The 15,557-nt window shown below is 43.2% G+C and overlaps 1 protein-coding gene across 2 annotated transcripts in view; it reads right to left on the bottom strand.

Moving 5' to 3' along the window:
* sdc3 (syndecan 3) overlaps window positions 1–15,557 on the bottom strand; it is a 41,420-nt gene that overhangs the window by 9,851 nt on the left and 16,012 nt on the right. For both annotated transcript variants that reach the window (XM_065470958.1, XM_065470959.1), the window contains exon 2: window positions 24–117. In XM_065470958.1, the coding sequence (XP_065327030.1) occupies window positions 24–117 (94 nt within the window). The remainder of the gene's footprint in view (window positions 1–23; window positions 118–15,557) is intronic.

Below are 15,557 nucleotides of genomic sequence, written 5' to 3'. Positions count from 1 at the left end.
TATATATATATATATACACTTACAGCCAGAGCCAGAGCCCGAGTAGAGATCCTCATCGTCGTAAAATTCATCTCTCGCCGACCCTTCGTCATCGATAGGCAGCGACCACTTCTGTCCCTGTTAGACAGAGAGATTACAGATGACTGAGAAGTTTGTCATTTCATTTGAAAGAGAAACCACTTTTGCAGATTACACACACACACACACACACACACACACACACACACACACAGTTGTCTGGTGCAGCTGCATTATGTTGGACAGGGGAACATCTGTCTGTCTGTGGCTCTATGGAGGAGCATAGTTAATGAGTTGATCTAAAGCTGGGATTTTGGCAGTGGAACATCAAAGCTTTTAAGGAGAGAAGAAGGGGGTGGGCCGGTGGTGGTGGTGGTGGTAGGGGGGTTTCCATTTTGTCTCTGCTTATGTGTCAATTGCAAGTGATGCTCGGCCCGTAAAGCAGCAAAGCAAAGGAAAGCAATTAACTTCTGAACTTCGTTCCATTACGGATTAATAGGGTAATATTTTTCAATATGAAGTGTTCGGTATTTAAAATGATAGGAAGTACTCATTTTTACACTCACAAAGCAAACGTGATATCTTTAAATTGCTTGTTTTGTCTGAGCGGCAGTCCAAATACGACGGTTTGAAAATTACTCAGAACGGAGACCAGCTTCAGCATGCAAATTTCAAACAACCAGAGCAGGAAAATGACACCAATGCTTCCTGCCTGCTGTGACACAGAGTGCAGCTATAGAGCCTCGAGTTGGCCGTAAACAGAAGCATCTGACAGATTAAAAATCACGAAAGTTTCTAAAGCTTATTCTTACAGAGTCGTGAATGTCTGCACCAAATTTTAATGGAAATCAATCAGACACTACTGAGATACGTCAGCAGTCTAACACCCAAAAATCGATTCAGTCTACAAAAATGTAAAACGGGAGACAACGTTTAGTTTGATGAATGGCCTGAGAGGATCACAACTGTCTGCAGATCACTTATCGCCATCTCAAAATAATTATGTGGCTTGGAGGTGAAAAATATCACCACCTCTTCTGAGTTTTACAGCAGCACCCTGAAGGCCCCCATCCCCCCCCACACCCTGTCTGAAATATGCTCATAACTGTCTCGTGGATCATTTCACAGCATCCTCCCTTCTCATCACTCCAGCTTAATCCAAGCCTCCTCCACGTCAGCCCGCGAGGAGGAAGCACAAGCACGCCGACCCCCACCGGGGTCAGGTAGGGGAGATTAGTGAGGGATCATTCAGGGGTTGAATCTCTGAAGTGAACGACCTCAGCCTCCGTTCACTTTGAGGCTGATCCCTCCTCCTCTTCTCTCTCTTCCTTCATCCCTTTCTCTCGACCTGAATCCCACATCCGTGCGATGCTTAAACGCACACTTTAGCACTCAGAGATTTTTCCCATCACACAGGGTCAACTAATGCTGCTATCGAGTGCATGCACTTAAGAGATGCCGCACGCGCTGTAGTGCAAAGATAGATTCAACCTACAGAGGTGTTTATGCACAGTCAGGAACGTCCAGTCAAATATTTACAGACCGCCTTTCTGTACTGACTTTTATTCATATGCTACATATTTTACCTGTTTTTTTCAATGATTAAATAGATGGATCGTTCACATCGAAGCCGAGTCCCTTTCATTTTGACAAAAACAGTTTTTACGCTAAATATCTTAAAGCGTTTACTTAAAACGATCTTCCAACGATTTAAACACGTACTGCATTGTGTGTGTTTTTTAAAAGATGTAATTCTCTGTAATGGAGATTCTGCTACTTGGGGGCAGCTGAACAAGAGGCCAATGCAACCGAGATTTTATCTGCTTCTCAAGTCGATGTGTTCACACTGCTGGCAAACATTTGCTTATTTGCATATCAAGCAGGCGTAAAGGACCATTAGCATGAGGAGTTGTGCTTCTGGCCATGATGAAGTCCAATAAAGACTCCACTTATAGCTTTGTAAATTGAATTATTTGGATCTTTAACTGCCAAAGGCTCCAATCAGTCACTACCACGGTTTTACAGCATTTTGGATTTTTAGAACCGATAGTGATATTAGGTGATTTTAAAATCTAATATTTTAATATATCAGCTGATATTTTTTTTTCCTGTCGGACACATGAGACATAAACAGATCATCCCAACATTTGCTGTGTGCTGATCGGCAAATAGCTAATATCGGCTGATGATATCAGCGGCCCAATATATTAGTCGGGCTCTAATTTTTAGGATTCATCTGAGTGAATGAATGAATGAAACTGATGAGAGCAGCTATGTGAGTGAATTAAAACGGCAAAATTGTTGGCCATAAACTCGAAATGACATCCTGTTCTCACTCCCAGCTGGTGGCAGCAGAGCCTGGTTCTGCCAGATGTTTCTTCCTGTTAAAAGCGAGTTTTTCCTTTCCACTGTCGCCAAGTACTAGCTGATAGTTGGCCATATGAATGTTGTGGTTTTCTCCCCATCATTGTAGCATCTTTAACTTAAAACATAAAGCCCCTTGAGGTGACTGCTGTTATGATTTGGTGCTGTGTAAATAAAACCGAATTGAATTAAACATTTGTCGAGTGATTCTTCGGCAATAATTTTCAACTTGCAGAGAAGAGTTCAACATCTGAAGATTTCCTTCTGGGATGGGTTTCATATCGTCAAAAAGTGTATTTAACCCCCCAAAAAATGTTTTTCCTAAACATAACCAAGCAGTTTTTTTGTGCATAAACCAAAGACTGAAGTCCAAAATGAAAGTAAAATGAAATCTTGCTCCTAATGCAGATTTTGTAGGTTTCAGTTGCTCCCCACATTGGAATTCAGAGCCAAAGGGGCATCTGTGTATCTCGGGAAATAAGGCTAAGGAAGCAGCCTATGCCTTGTGTTAAGATATGATGAAAAGGTGCTTTCTGGGGGATCAGTATGGGACGAGTTGGGAGTGAGAAAGTGTTGACTGAATGTAAAAATGGCAATATTTTCCATGCCTTAAAGTCTTTACACTACAACCTTTACACTAGTTTTTTATTACAGCACACAAACACAAATCAGGCCCAATTTTGAGGTCTGGCATCTTTCCCAAAGACCTGGATGCGCTGAGGGTCAACCCACCAAATTTCAGATAAGTGGATGATCTGCTCTCAGCGCAAAACCAGAGCAGACCAGAAAGGCTGCTGTATACTGATGTTATACTGTATAGTCAATCAGTGCATTGCTGACATAAAAAAAGATCATAAATGTGCTTAAGAGGATGTTTTCTTAAATACTTCAGAACTGTTGCTACGCTGATTGGAGTAACAGAGCGTAAAGCTTTTTAACGCTTCCTCCGACGTGTATACGTCGTGTATATTTTGAGCCCAGACCGAGCTCAGTAGCAAACAGTAAGTAGTGCAATAATCCAATGACTAAAAAGGGTTTAGTTTTTGCTCCAGGTATTGGAAAACAGTCAGTCTTCTGCTGAAAATCTGACCAAAGCAAACTTATCTCTTCAGCAATCTTAAGCCCATCCCCAGGGCCTGCAGAGCTGTTTTTCTTTCCCTTTTTTTTTGCCAGCCAGTGTGATGCTAATTGTGCACACACAGAGGAGCACAGGCTCCTCCCCGGCTCCAGACAGAGGAAACCTGATGCCTTTAAAAGCCAATAAAAGCATAATGGAATCTAGAGACCCGAGCATCTCAGTCCATCACATCACAGCATGAGGTGGAGCTGAAACGCTATATGTACCTCCTGAAAATAAAATTGACTTAAAGCCGTTTGGAGGCCGGACACACTGAGGAGATTGGTCTGAGAAGTGTATGTGTGTGTGTGTGTGTGTGTGTGTGTGTGTGTGTGTGTGTGTGTGTGTGTGTGTGTGTGTGTGTGTGTGTGTGAAGGCCTGGAGATGTCAAACCCGGACAGTGCTGAAAATACCAAAAAAAGACATACCAGTGTGAGCAGGGTGCAAATGTGTATTTCTCGTATCTGTGTGTGTGTGTGTGTGTGTGCTATATTCCAAGGATCACTTCTACAATGAAGGCCGTTGCTATGGGCAACCTTTGCCTTTCACAGAAATTCCCATCTCCCAGTGAGAAGCTACCAGACACACACACACACCCTCACACACACACGTACGAGAGCTCTAACTACATAAGCAAAGGTGTTATGTAACGTCAAATAAACAACCTTATAAAAAAGAAGCCCCACCATCAGTCTCCTCCTCAGGCTCTCCCCCTCTATCGGTTCCCCCCTTTCTGCCTCCCTTCACCTCCCCCTGAATCCACAAACTCCGTGCCAGTGTCTCCCTGTCCTCGCCCCACTTTCCTTTCATCTTAAACTCCATTCCTTATCTCGAGGCTAGCCCCCTAAATTCAGCATGACTGCCAAATAACAAACACACACAGATACTTAAATAAACACACCCCGCCCCTGAAGGCGGCACCAGAGCCCACCCCAGGGGCCCCATTTACAGGTCCACACATACACACACACACGCGCAATCAACAACCTCCAGGACTTTAGAGTACAGCTGTGGAGCCCCTGTTTGTTTAGTTGTGCATCATCTACATTTATCCCAACATTTAGGAGCAATATAAAGTCCACCTCGGTGCCTCGACATGCTTAAATTGTGAGTCAATATGTGCGAATTCACAGCGTGGCGGGCAGCCGTGCGTCACTGCATGCAATTACACTGAGTGTGCGTCTGGACCAGTGTAATCACAGATTTTGTCTGTGGTGTGGTGCGCATGTACATGCAGACATAAATGCTCCTCGGACCTTTAGTGTGGGTGTGTGTTTTTTTACAGGATTTTTTTTTTTTTTGGGAAGAGGGGGGGCAGCTCTGCATTTCGCCTGTGTTTCGGGGGAGCTATAAACAGCTGTACTTTCAGCCTGCACCACATAGCTAACCAACCACACCGAGACGCAACGAGCTCCCCATCCACCGCACGCATAACCTAAGGCCAAAATCATCTGTGTGCCCTTAATTTCCCTCCACCGCTGCATTTTGTTCCCAGTCGTTATAAAAGGAAACTGTAAGATGACAGCTATATATTCAGCTGGCTCTGCGGGGTGAATGCAATCCTGGTTTTTGGCAATGCATGAAGCAATGCCATTATGAGGCATGTGGTGCCAGCTGGAGTCATTTTTAAAACAATCTCGTCAGGAATATATAATTTTATATATATACATATATATATATATATATATATGCACTCGTGTAAAAAAGAACAGGAGAAAAAATGACATTAAGGGGCAGTAAAATCATGTCTTCACAAGGCCAACCCTACTGCATCCTTTGAGGGGTGTTGCAACATTTGCAGTTAGTCAGGCAGAAACATGATCTGAAGCCGGCATCAGGTTTAGCAACATAAATGTGATCCTATAGCTTGTCTATGCATGTGTGCACAGCTACAGAGTCCGGACTTTATGCCTAAGCCAACAATACTATGGTTTCACAAATATTAATACAGAAAATCCACAGAAGCTAATCTGCTCCACTTTTTTTAATTTAGGTATGGAGTAAAGTATTAAAGCAGCAGCCAGTAGGTACCAGAATTAGATCAGGAGAAAAAGACCAGGTGTGTGTGTGTGTGTGCGTTTTCACTGTAGGAACAATGGGTCTATAGCTCTCAGCTAATTCTAAGATTCAGGAAGTCAGATAACAATGGGAGGCAGAGGTGGTCCTACACATAAATCAATTTACACACACAAACATCCAGTAGATTTTCTGCCAGATGTGCGCGACCCAAAGATGATTTTGTGGTTGTTGTTTTTTTTTTCCCCCGACTGGTCGAGGTCAGTTCAGTTTGGAGATCCCCTTCAGGCTAGCTCTGCAGATAGAAAGCTTCATTGTGATTGACTTCAAATGCATTCCTCAGTAACCCGAGAGGCTGCTGCTGCTGCACAATGCCTCGCACAAACACGCGCACATCCACACGAGCATTTTAAGCTACTGATACAACACACACAACCCTGCTCTGCTTTGGAGAAATAATCGTTAATTGTGCCTTTTAATATGTGAGATTTTATCGGAGCGAATGTTCCCGACTGCCGCAGCATCTCTGAGCTCTCAAACTGTGAAAAATAATTTGAATACTCCCTCTGCTTTCTGGCACCATCTCAGTCCCACAGACTCGATCTGTCCCTCTATTTACTGCATCCATGGTGCGGAAGAAGAAGAGGGCTGAAATACAATGGATGCTACAGGCTGGTCAGATTTGGTCCTCCCCCCCTCCACACACTGTTCATTTAGGATTAAGCGAACCTTCCAAAGGGAACTCATCCATCGAAATTTTGTTCAGGATTCAAATACTGTGCTAATGTGACAGACAGCACAGGAAGCTTTAGATGGTAGCCGTCTGGTTGGCTTGACCTTTGCTAAAATTTGAGGAACTGAAACTCATCTGCATTTGTTCGTCTGCATATCAGCTGAAATATCTGACTAATATTGTGTCGAGTGTTGAGGAAGTGTGCACCACAGTTTGTGCTTTAGTTTCATTGAGTGAAACTACAGTTTCTTAATAGTCTGCTACTTAGTATTTGAAGGTATCCATGTATGTTCATTACATTTATAGAGTTTAGGGATACATCAGGCTAACAAGGCTTCCTAGCATTAGCTGATGACACAAATGACTTTCCGCCCTCATGCCCAAATACAGTCACTTGTGGCTAAGAAAAAAGAAGAGAAGCAAAAACACTAATGTTAATGTTAGTAAAAGTTTTTGCCCATAAATGTCAATAGATTCTGTTTTTCTACCCCTCCCAATTCAAGTCCATAATCTTAGCTACAGTGTAGGACAAACATGTTTTAGTCAGCCAAAATAGATCAAAACATTCAATTTAGACTGTAACCCAAAACGTAAGCGGTCAGCCGATGTGTTTCTATGACTGTTTGGATTGGCTCTATATCTGCCCTATCTGAGTTTTTCCTTATTGGGGAAAAGTGCAGTAAGAAAAGTTATTTACTCTGAAAGAGGTTGTAAAACTTTGTAAAAAGAGTCAGGTGAGTAAGTCGCCTCTGTTGGCTGTTGCTAGCCTCTGTTAGCTCCTGTTAGCCTCTTTTAGCTCGTGTTCATCTCTATTATCTACTGTTAGCCTTTGTTAGCTACTGTTCAGCGGCATTACACTTCAGTTCAGGAGATGAGTTTGAAGGTGAGGAGGAAGCGTAAGTTATTTTATTAAGATTATTTATATATATATATATATATATATATATATATATATATATACACATATATATATATATATATATATATATATATATATATATATATATATATATATATATATATATATATATATATATTTCAGATTACAGTAATTTTTTATATTAAATAACCTCAAATTACTTACTGTACCTTTAAAGCTTTAAAATTCATTCACAAACTACTAGGTGACGTCACTGTGGCTACACCCATCTTCTATATACAGCCTATTGCTGCAGTGGGAAGTTGGAAATTCTCGAGTTCCCAGTGGAAATTGGAACACTACCTCAAGTTGGACTTTCCACTCAGAAAGTCAGAAATCCCACACCAACCCCCAACTCTGTAATTCAAGATGGCAGCAACAGCAAGTGTGACCAGCAGTAAAACTGTAGAACTTGTAATCTGAACTAAAATAAACTTGCTAAGTCATGCTAAGCTATGAGCAAAGCACTGATCAGACTCAATTCGTAAAGAAGCCACAAGTGCTTTAAAAAAACAAAAAACAAAACAGGTGTTGTGTTGTAATCCAGGTGCAGCTTTCCATTTCTATTACTGGTACGGTGTCACTCCTAGCTTCACCATTTATTTTACTTTTTTCTTTTTCTGCCTTTATTAATTGGATAGTGTAGAAGGCGGGGAAGTGAGGAGAGACACGCATGAAATGTTTCTGGTCAGATTAGAATCCACAGCCCTGCAACAGCCTTTCAGCATACGGGTCACCTGATGAACCAAGCGTGCGGCAGAGGCTCCCCGAGACCTGACTTCTGAGGTAAAAGAATCGCATTACATGGGCTTGACTAACACATCCCAGTTGTAGCAGAAAATCCTGTGTTGGATGATTATGTATGTGCCACTCTGTAATTAAACATTTGCTTCTAACTCTGCCCACATATCAGGATTCACTGGCAAATATGTCAGCTTACTGAAGCAAAACATGCTCTAACTTCTATTCCTCTGTGACCCTGATACTTGTTAGTGATCAGTAAATTAATACAAACTGCCAGGAAGTTCAAATTTTTTTAAAGCTTTTCTGATGCATTAGTGTTGCAACTCATCATATTTACACAGTCGGGGCGCAGTCTGAAATCACGGTGCCTTCATGTAATCATATGTTGAGTACACTGCCAAATCGTTTATGCTGATGAGATCTCTCTAACACTAGGTGGTCTAAATAAACATTCGGCTCTGTATCCCACAGCTACGCCGCTGCCTCCACCTCCCGAGTCTGCCTCCTGTGTTAGCAATTAGCTGTATGTGAACTGTGGATGTTTGTGTTCAATAATGGCGTGCATTTCAGGCTCCACTTACAGTCGAGGTTGCTCATATTCACACCAGAGAAGCGCCACGTCGCAAAACTGAAAGGGTATTATTGTTGCGCTGAATGCTTTTACCTCTATGTGGGTGTCCTAACTGAACCAAAGTGCCACATGACCAACAATAATCATCTGGCAGACATTTGAGACGCAGATCAGCCCTAAAATCAAGTGTAAAGTGATTTCAGTGAGCCATATTTCAACTCTCCCTGCAGTTTAATAGATAGATAGATGCAGAGCTCCGTGAAGCAGGTGCTGATTCACAGCCATGTCTGCGTCTGCTCCTCTGCAGAAGCCCGTCGGTTGGAGCTGGAGGGTCAGAGCCAAGCTGTTCGCCGGCAGAAGACGAGCATCACTCTGCCTGGAAGGGGTCAGACTGCTTGGCACATGCCCTCCGGCTACATGCGTCCTTACAGGAAAAACTGCAGCCTGTTTACCGTTTGTATGATTCCACACCCATCTTTCCTTTCCGGAGTGGATCCCCGACCCTGTCAATAGTGACCTCTAATCTCTCCTCCATCTCTTGCTTTTCTGCCTCGTCTCATTCTCCACCCTTCTCTTCCTCTTTATCCAGCTGGGCAGGCAGCCAACCTGGACGCTAACACACTTACAGTCAGATGTAAGAGAGATAGAGGGCAGTGTGTGTGTGTGTGTGTGTGTGTGTGTGTGTGTGTGTGTGTGTGTGTGTGTGAGTGTGTGTGTGTGAGTAGGTTACCAGGTGATGGCCTGGTTAAGACACCTGCCACCTTCAGCAGAGATTAGCACAGACGCCTCTGCACAGTCATGCTGCTCACACATTCTGTGACACCTCATAACACACACACACGCATGCACACACACACAGACAGACTCACACAGACAGGCAGACGGTCGAATGTCGAGACAGTATCTTGTAGCACTGACGTCAGGTGTGCTCACACGGTCCAACACCTGCACGCTCCGGCCAAGAGGGTCAAAGAAATCCTGTCTCAGTCCAGGAAGCTGATATAAAACGGTTAAATATACTCCCTGATTCACAGATACACAATGAGACAATGGGGCCCCTGGGCACAGGCACAGACACGATAAAGTGACCTCTTTCTCACAAGAGTACCCCTGCATGTCATTAGCAGTTGTTCTGTATATTTCTCTGTAGTATCCTGGAGGTTTTTAACTCTGAAGTTTTATTTACCGAGTCCCCGTAGAGCAAACAACGCCATAATGGGTAATGGCGTTGTTTGCTTTCTACTTGTGCTCTAGAGAGTCCGCATCGCTCTGACATCACAAGTTAAACCGAGCTGTTCGTGCTGGACTCCGACCATGTAAATATTAAACAACAGTTACGCAGCAAACACAGCTGAAAGCCTGACATCATCTCTCGCCGTACGACAATTGAGGTCACACACGAATATAGATGAGATTATTGCAATTATTTTTTTACATTTTTTTCCTTCTCTGGAAAAACATTTCTGTTTGATTCCATTCTTGCTTTAATTGATAAAGTGATAGCAGGAAATTAAACAGAAACAGAATTTTTCTCTCGCTAGAAAGTCGAACGAGGACCTCCAAACGACATTTAAGAAGTACCTCATACCGCCGTTTTTCATCCGTGGAGAAAAATACAGCCAGCTGACGTTTATTCAGCGTGGGTACTTTTACTGAAAAGCACAAAAGAGAGAAGACTGCAGAGCGGATTGAGTCTGTATCTGGGTTGTCTGGTATGAGGTATGACAATGAAAGCAACCTAAATACAACTAGAGTCTATCGCATTTTGTTTAAAGGAGGCATTATCCTCATGCAATACAACAGCCCATGTTTGTATGGCTTATTAGTACTGAGTGGCTCTATCACAATTGTTGCAGCCCGAGCATTCGCACACGTACTTCTTCATTTCCGTAAATAAAGCTTAAAATAACACTAAAGTGACACTTCCTGCCACCAAAGAAACTTTGAGAGCGCCGCTTCTGTTTTCAAACCTTTCTGTCAGCAGATCTGCATCAACGTTTCATCCCAATGTAGCAACAGAATATCTCGAAAAATGCAATTTAAAGTGCATTTTTATTCATTACTTTTATGTTAATGTCGGCCAGCACGCACAGAGGTCGAGCGCCAATTATGGCACCTTCATGCCACGCTGTCATATTGTAATTACAGGTTTTCTACTTTTAAATAAATTCATGTCAGTGCACAAGTCATCCCTGATTTAGTAAACAAAGTGTAACTGATGGAAACAAGTGAATAAAACTATAATGAAACAATGGGATCAGTCTGGGTACCAATAGATGCTCCATACAAATGGGCAGTGCTACTTTTAACTGAGCTTTTGCCCCCATGACCATTGAATGCATCAATTTTGGGGTATTTACCTACAAATACTTTCTAGGTACATAAGAAAAATTGGGTCAGGTTTACAATGTAAGTAAATGTAAGTAGTCTGTAAAGAAATGTATGCATATATTTTACAGGACAAAAATAAATAATGCACAATTTCTTTGTAATTTTACAGAAAAACAAACATTTCCTCATCTGCTGTTGTAAGTACACTGTGCAGTTTGTGGTTTATTATGGAGCTTTCACATAGGCCTGCAGATTTTGATGGTATTATTGTTTGTTGTAAGCTGGTAAGGGAGAACAGTCCACATCACATTTATGTTGGTAAAATAAAAGGACAGTTGAATAATAGAATATTCACAATGCATATCAGCACAATGAATATTTAATACAAATGTAAAAAAATAGAGACTTAAAAAGGCAAGATTAATCCACTCCATAACACGGCCCTGATGAGCGCAGCGTATTTATGATGTAAGATGGGAAATATTGTTATGAGGAAGTTGCACACAACTTAAAATTTCACAGATATACTTATAGTATAATTATTTATTTGTTTCCTGTGAAAATCTGACTGTTACCTCCTTTTTCTAGCATGCCTGCCTTTAAGTATTTGTGGGTGTAAATATAATTACATTGTAATTTCAAATGAAATACCTTGAAATTCCACATTACAGGGGATTACACCTTAGTCGTAGGCGTGTTATAGTGGGGTTTTTTTTAATATGTAGAGCATTGTTGTGGCTGTGATTGTTACTGACATGGTATCAGGATGTGATACCTGATCGTCTAAACCAGGGGTAGGGGAACTGCAGGTTTTAGATATGTCCTTGATCCAACACAGCTGATTTAAGTGGCTAAATTACAGGTAATGAACTAATCGTTTGATTCAGGTGTGTTGACCCAGGCTGAGATCTAAAACCTGCAGGACACCGGCCCTTGAGACCTGGAGTTCCCCACACCTGGTCTAAACCATTCAGCAGATATCAGAATGATTTCTTAACTATGGTGCTAATACAAAATGTATTTACTGCTATTGCTTTAGTTTCTCCTTCAAAATAATCACCCGTTCTCATCCCCGGGGCCTTTTTTGTGCTGTAAGCCAAGAGAGAGAGAGAAAAAAAGTAGATGATGCTTTTAAATTTAAAAGTCAAATTATTATTTGGCATCAAGAGATTCTTTACAGTTACAGCTGAAGCGGGGGGGGGGGGCACACGCAGGCAACACTTTTTTGTTTCAAAGAGGAAACCCACTGAGCAATTTTACTCTTATGAGCCGTTTAAAGAGATGGGAAGTGGCTCCCAGTGTCTCGGATAAAGTCAGACTTAATGGGGATTATTACAGAAATGTGTTCTGTTAGTTGTTAGACCAACTGAAGCTGTGAAACAAAAACGGGCTCTGACATTTATAGCTGTCAGCCTTATTTTGAATATGCGACTGTTATTTAAAGGGATCCTCTCGGTAACGATGCTGTAAGTAGCTCTGAGTGGGAAGGTGGAAACAGGAGCGCGTTTGCCAAACACATTTCTGATCTTTTTCCCGCGTGTTTGTCTCAGTTTTTCACACGCGGGTGCTCGCTGTGACCAATGAACGTGAACCATCGAGCAAAAACTATAAACACGCTCACGTCTAACAGCCAGGAAATGAGTGAAAACCTTTTCCTCTCTCCGATATTTATATTCCTTTCCGCTGATCAGATTCTTGATAGCGCTGCCGTGGCAGGTCCATATCGCAGCCGCGCCGGCCGTATTCATTCCCCACACAAAACCTGTGGGAGGATGGCATTACACCGGCTCTAGTTTGTTATTCCAGCTTGCTTGGACCCTAAAGCTGTCTCAGCGCGGCACCAAAACCACAGCTGAAAAGCATCCAAGCACTAATATTATCTCCTTCTCCACCGAGTTGCAGGGACAAAGATGATTTACGTGAAGAAGAAAGTCGTGCATTTGCTAAATATGGTATATGGTACAGTGAGTGGCTGGGGCAGAGAGCTGCAGGGACAGAACAGGTGCACTGTGGAGGGAAATCATGAGTCTGGATCACTGAATTTAAAAGCATTTCAGCATTCAGCTTCTGCATCTATCACAGAGCAAAAGACCCCGAATCAATGTATGGAGATGCTCAGTATACCTCAGTTATCAGTCATTTGCTTTCATTATTAACCAAACAATTAATCCTCATTAGGTGGAAGGCTGCCTGGGGGCTCACGTTAAATGATAAAAAATATGTAACACAATCTGGTTTTCTGCATTAATCTCACAACTTCAGCGCTAACGTCGATCACAGCAAACCCTGTGGTGCTACGCTCGTCTTGTATTTACCTCTCTTCTCTTTACAGTGGTTTCTATTGTTGAGGTGTGTCATCCCTGCACAGCATTCAGATGGTCCGCCTACGCACCAGGGATTCACAGGAAACGATGCATGCAAGTAATCCCAATTTTATGGCACGATATCAGCTTCACTGTTTGCTGTTTACTCTTCCATATTATATTACTGCCGATGGAAAAACCGCCATTAAAAAAACGTTCAATTTAGAAGACACTGGGTGGGTTTTGATGTGAAATAGTCAGAAGAAACAATTTATTTGTAAGAGAGGGGCGCGCTAACCATAACCGTGGGAAAACTGCTCCATTCAGTTCCTATTATAACAGCTTGTGTTTGTTTGGCTGCACTGTAAGCTGATACACCAGTTGCTCTTCTGTTGTGTTTTTGATAAAGTAGCTCTTCGGCTCCTTTTCTTTTGCTATGACATTAAACAGACTTGCTGCCAACCATCAATATTAACCAGACAAAGACTGAAATCTTAGAGAATCTTTATGTTCGCGATCAGCTGATCGAGACTAAAAGAGCAGCGGCTCGGGCCCTTGGAGACGGAGTGCGTGTTTAACCTTTAAAGCGTCCGACAACGCAAACAGCTGACACCAGTCACGTGACTGTGATAGTGACACATCCGCTGGGCTGAAACCTTGTGATGGACGGGGGCTGTGAGGCTGTCTCGCACACACACTCGCACACAAATCCTAACGCACAGATCCACCGTGGTGATGGGTAAGCGGTGTGATGGGAGGAGGGGTGACACACTGTGGGATGGAGATGTATATCTGTATGTAGGACCCAGCTGTTACACTAATCTGACAATCCAACAGGATTAAAGACCATCTAAAGGCTGGCACACGCTCTGTGTGGAAATCTCCTCCATTATATATGACCTTATGAAACATGCATCTCTGAGTGTGTGTGTCTGTGTGTGTCACTGTCCTGCTGCCAGAAATGCCTTGAGACTCTGACACAACTGCTGCTCCCACACTCCACAATACACCACAGTGTACTTGTTGTTGTGTTTACGTGGGGTGTGTATTGGAAGTTTTGGGAGCCGGCGAGTGTGTGTTTGTTGGTGAGTATATCGAGTGTATTGATGCTAGGTTGGAGAAGTGTTGCGAGTGAATGCTGCTGGATGGCTACTGGGTCAATGGCGGCGGTTTTTTGTGGGCGCTTTATGCGAAGTGCTGGTGGAGAGAGGCAGAAGAGAAGGAGGAAGGCTGAATGCAGATTTATAAGTGTGTGTGTCTGTGTGTGCGATTATAGCCCAGCTCAATGGGCCCATTTCTGCAGGGCCAGTGGGAGGGCGTGGCGCCTGTGGCTGAAACTTTTCTCGTGTTTCTAAGGAACTTTTCAAAAGGGCTCAGAAATGCGGCTGCGTGTGAGAGAGAGCGCCCCGCGGACCATGATGCCTTTGTGTAGCACAGGGTGAGAGGGGGCACTCGGAGTACACACAGAAACGGTAATCAATGGTCTCTTCTCAGCCCCGAATCGAAGCGCGCACACACAAACGTAAGCCGGCGACGATGATGAGAATCACGTTTCTGCCAATATTCAGCGATGGGAATCACAAGGCAACATCTGTGTGTGTTCGTATAATTGCAGCTTGTGTAATCAGGCTAATGACTGTCACGCAACTGTACGAAGCCCAAAGGGGTGAACGACAAGGAGAAGGAGGAAAAATCGATACATAAAAGGCAGAGAGAAATGGAGATTACTTGAGAAGAGGGGGAAAAAAAAAAGAACAGGACTGAGGAATGATGGGATGGATGGACCCTGAAGCAGGGGGGCGGAGAACAAAGACAGGAGTGTTTTTGTCTTTGATGCAGGGGAGAAAAATCCAATCAGCCCTGTGTAATTCAATCTGGAATGGAAAGCTGCACCTTCGCGAGTGTGTGAGCAGAGGGCATGATGAGTATTATTATCATGGCCATGCCTATCGTTTTCTCTGAAACACACACACACACACACAGGGGGAGGTAAACAAATCGCTGTTTGCAGGGAATGGCAAGCAGGTGACCTTGCTGCTCTCTCTTGGCTCCCCCCCATTGGTTGACCGACTTTGGCAAGCAGACAGCCGGTCCCGTGCCTCGCAGCCAGTGCCTGCAGGCCAAGTGCCTGTCAGCACAGCCGGACAGGCGATTGATTCTCCGTGTATCATAAGAGCTCTCGATATCGAATACTAATTACGCAGGTTGCGATATCTGGCGGCGGAGTGAACTCGAGATAAGGAAAGAGCAGCACGTGGTCTCTGCTTTAAAGGGGCCACACACACTGAAAGCTCGTGACCTAATCAGATAATTATCATGAGCTCCTGATTAGCTCTGACAAATCAGTGTCAGAAGACTTCAAGAAACGAGTAAACAGAGAAATTAAACATTTGGTTTGTCCTGATTTTTTCCTGAATGGGTACTGTGTTGTCTCGGCAGAT

The sequence above is a fragment of the Pelmatolapia mariae genome, linkage group LG22 (assembly GCF_036321145.2).
Source record: "Pelmatolapia mariae isolate MD_Pm_ZW linkage group LG22, Pm_UMD_F_2, whole genome shotgun sequence".
In the NCBI taxonomy this organism is placed as follows: Eukaryota; Metazoa; Chordata; class Actinopteri; order Cichliformes; family Cichlidae; genus Pelmatolapia; species Pelmatolapia mariae.
This window is presented reverse-complemented; position numbering and strand designations above follow the sequence as displayed.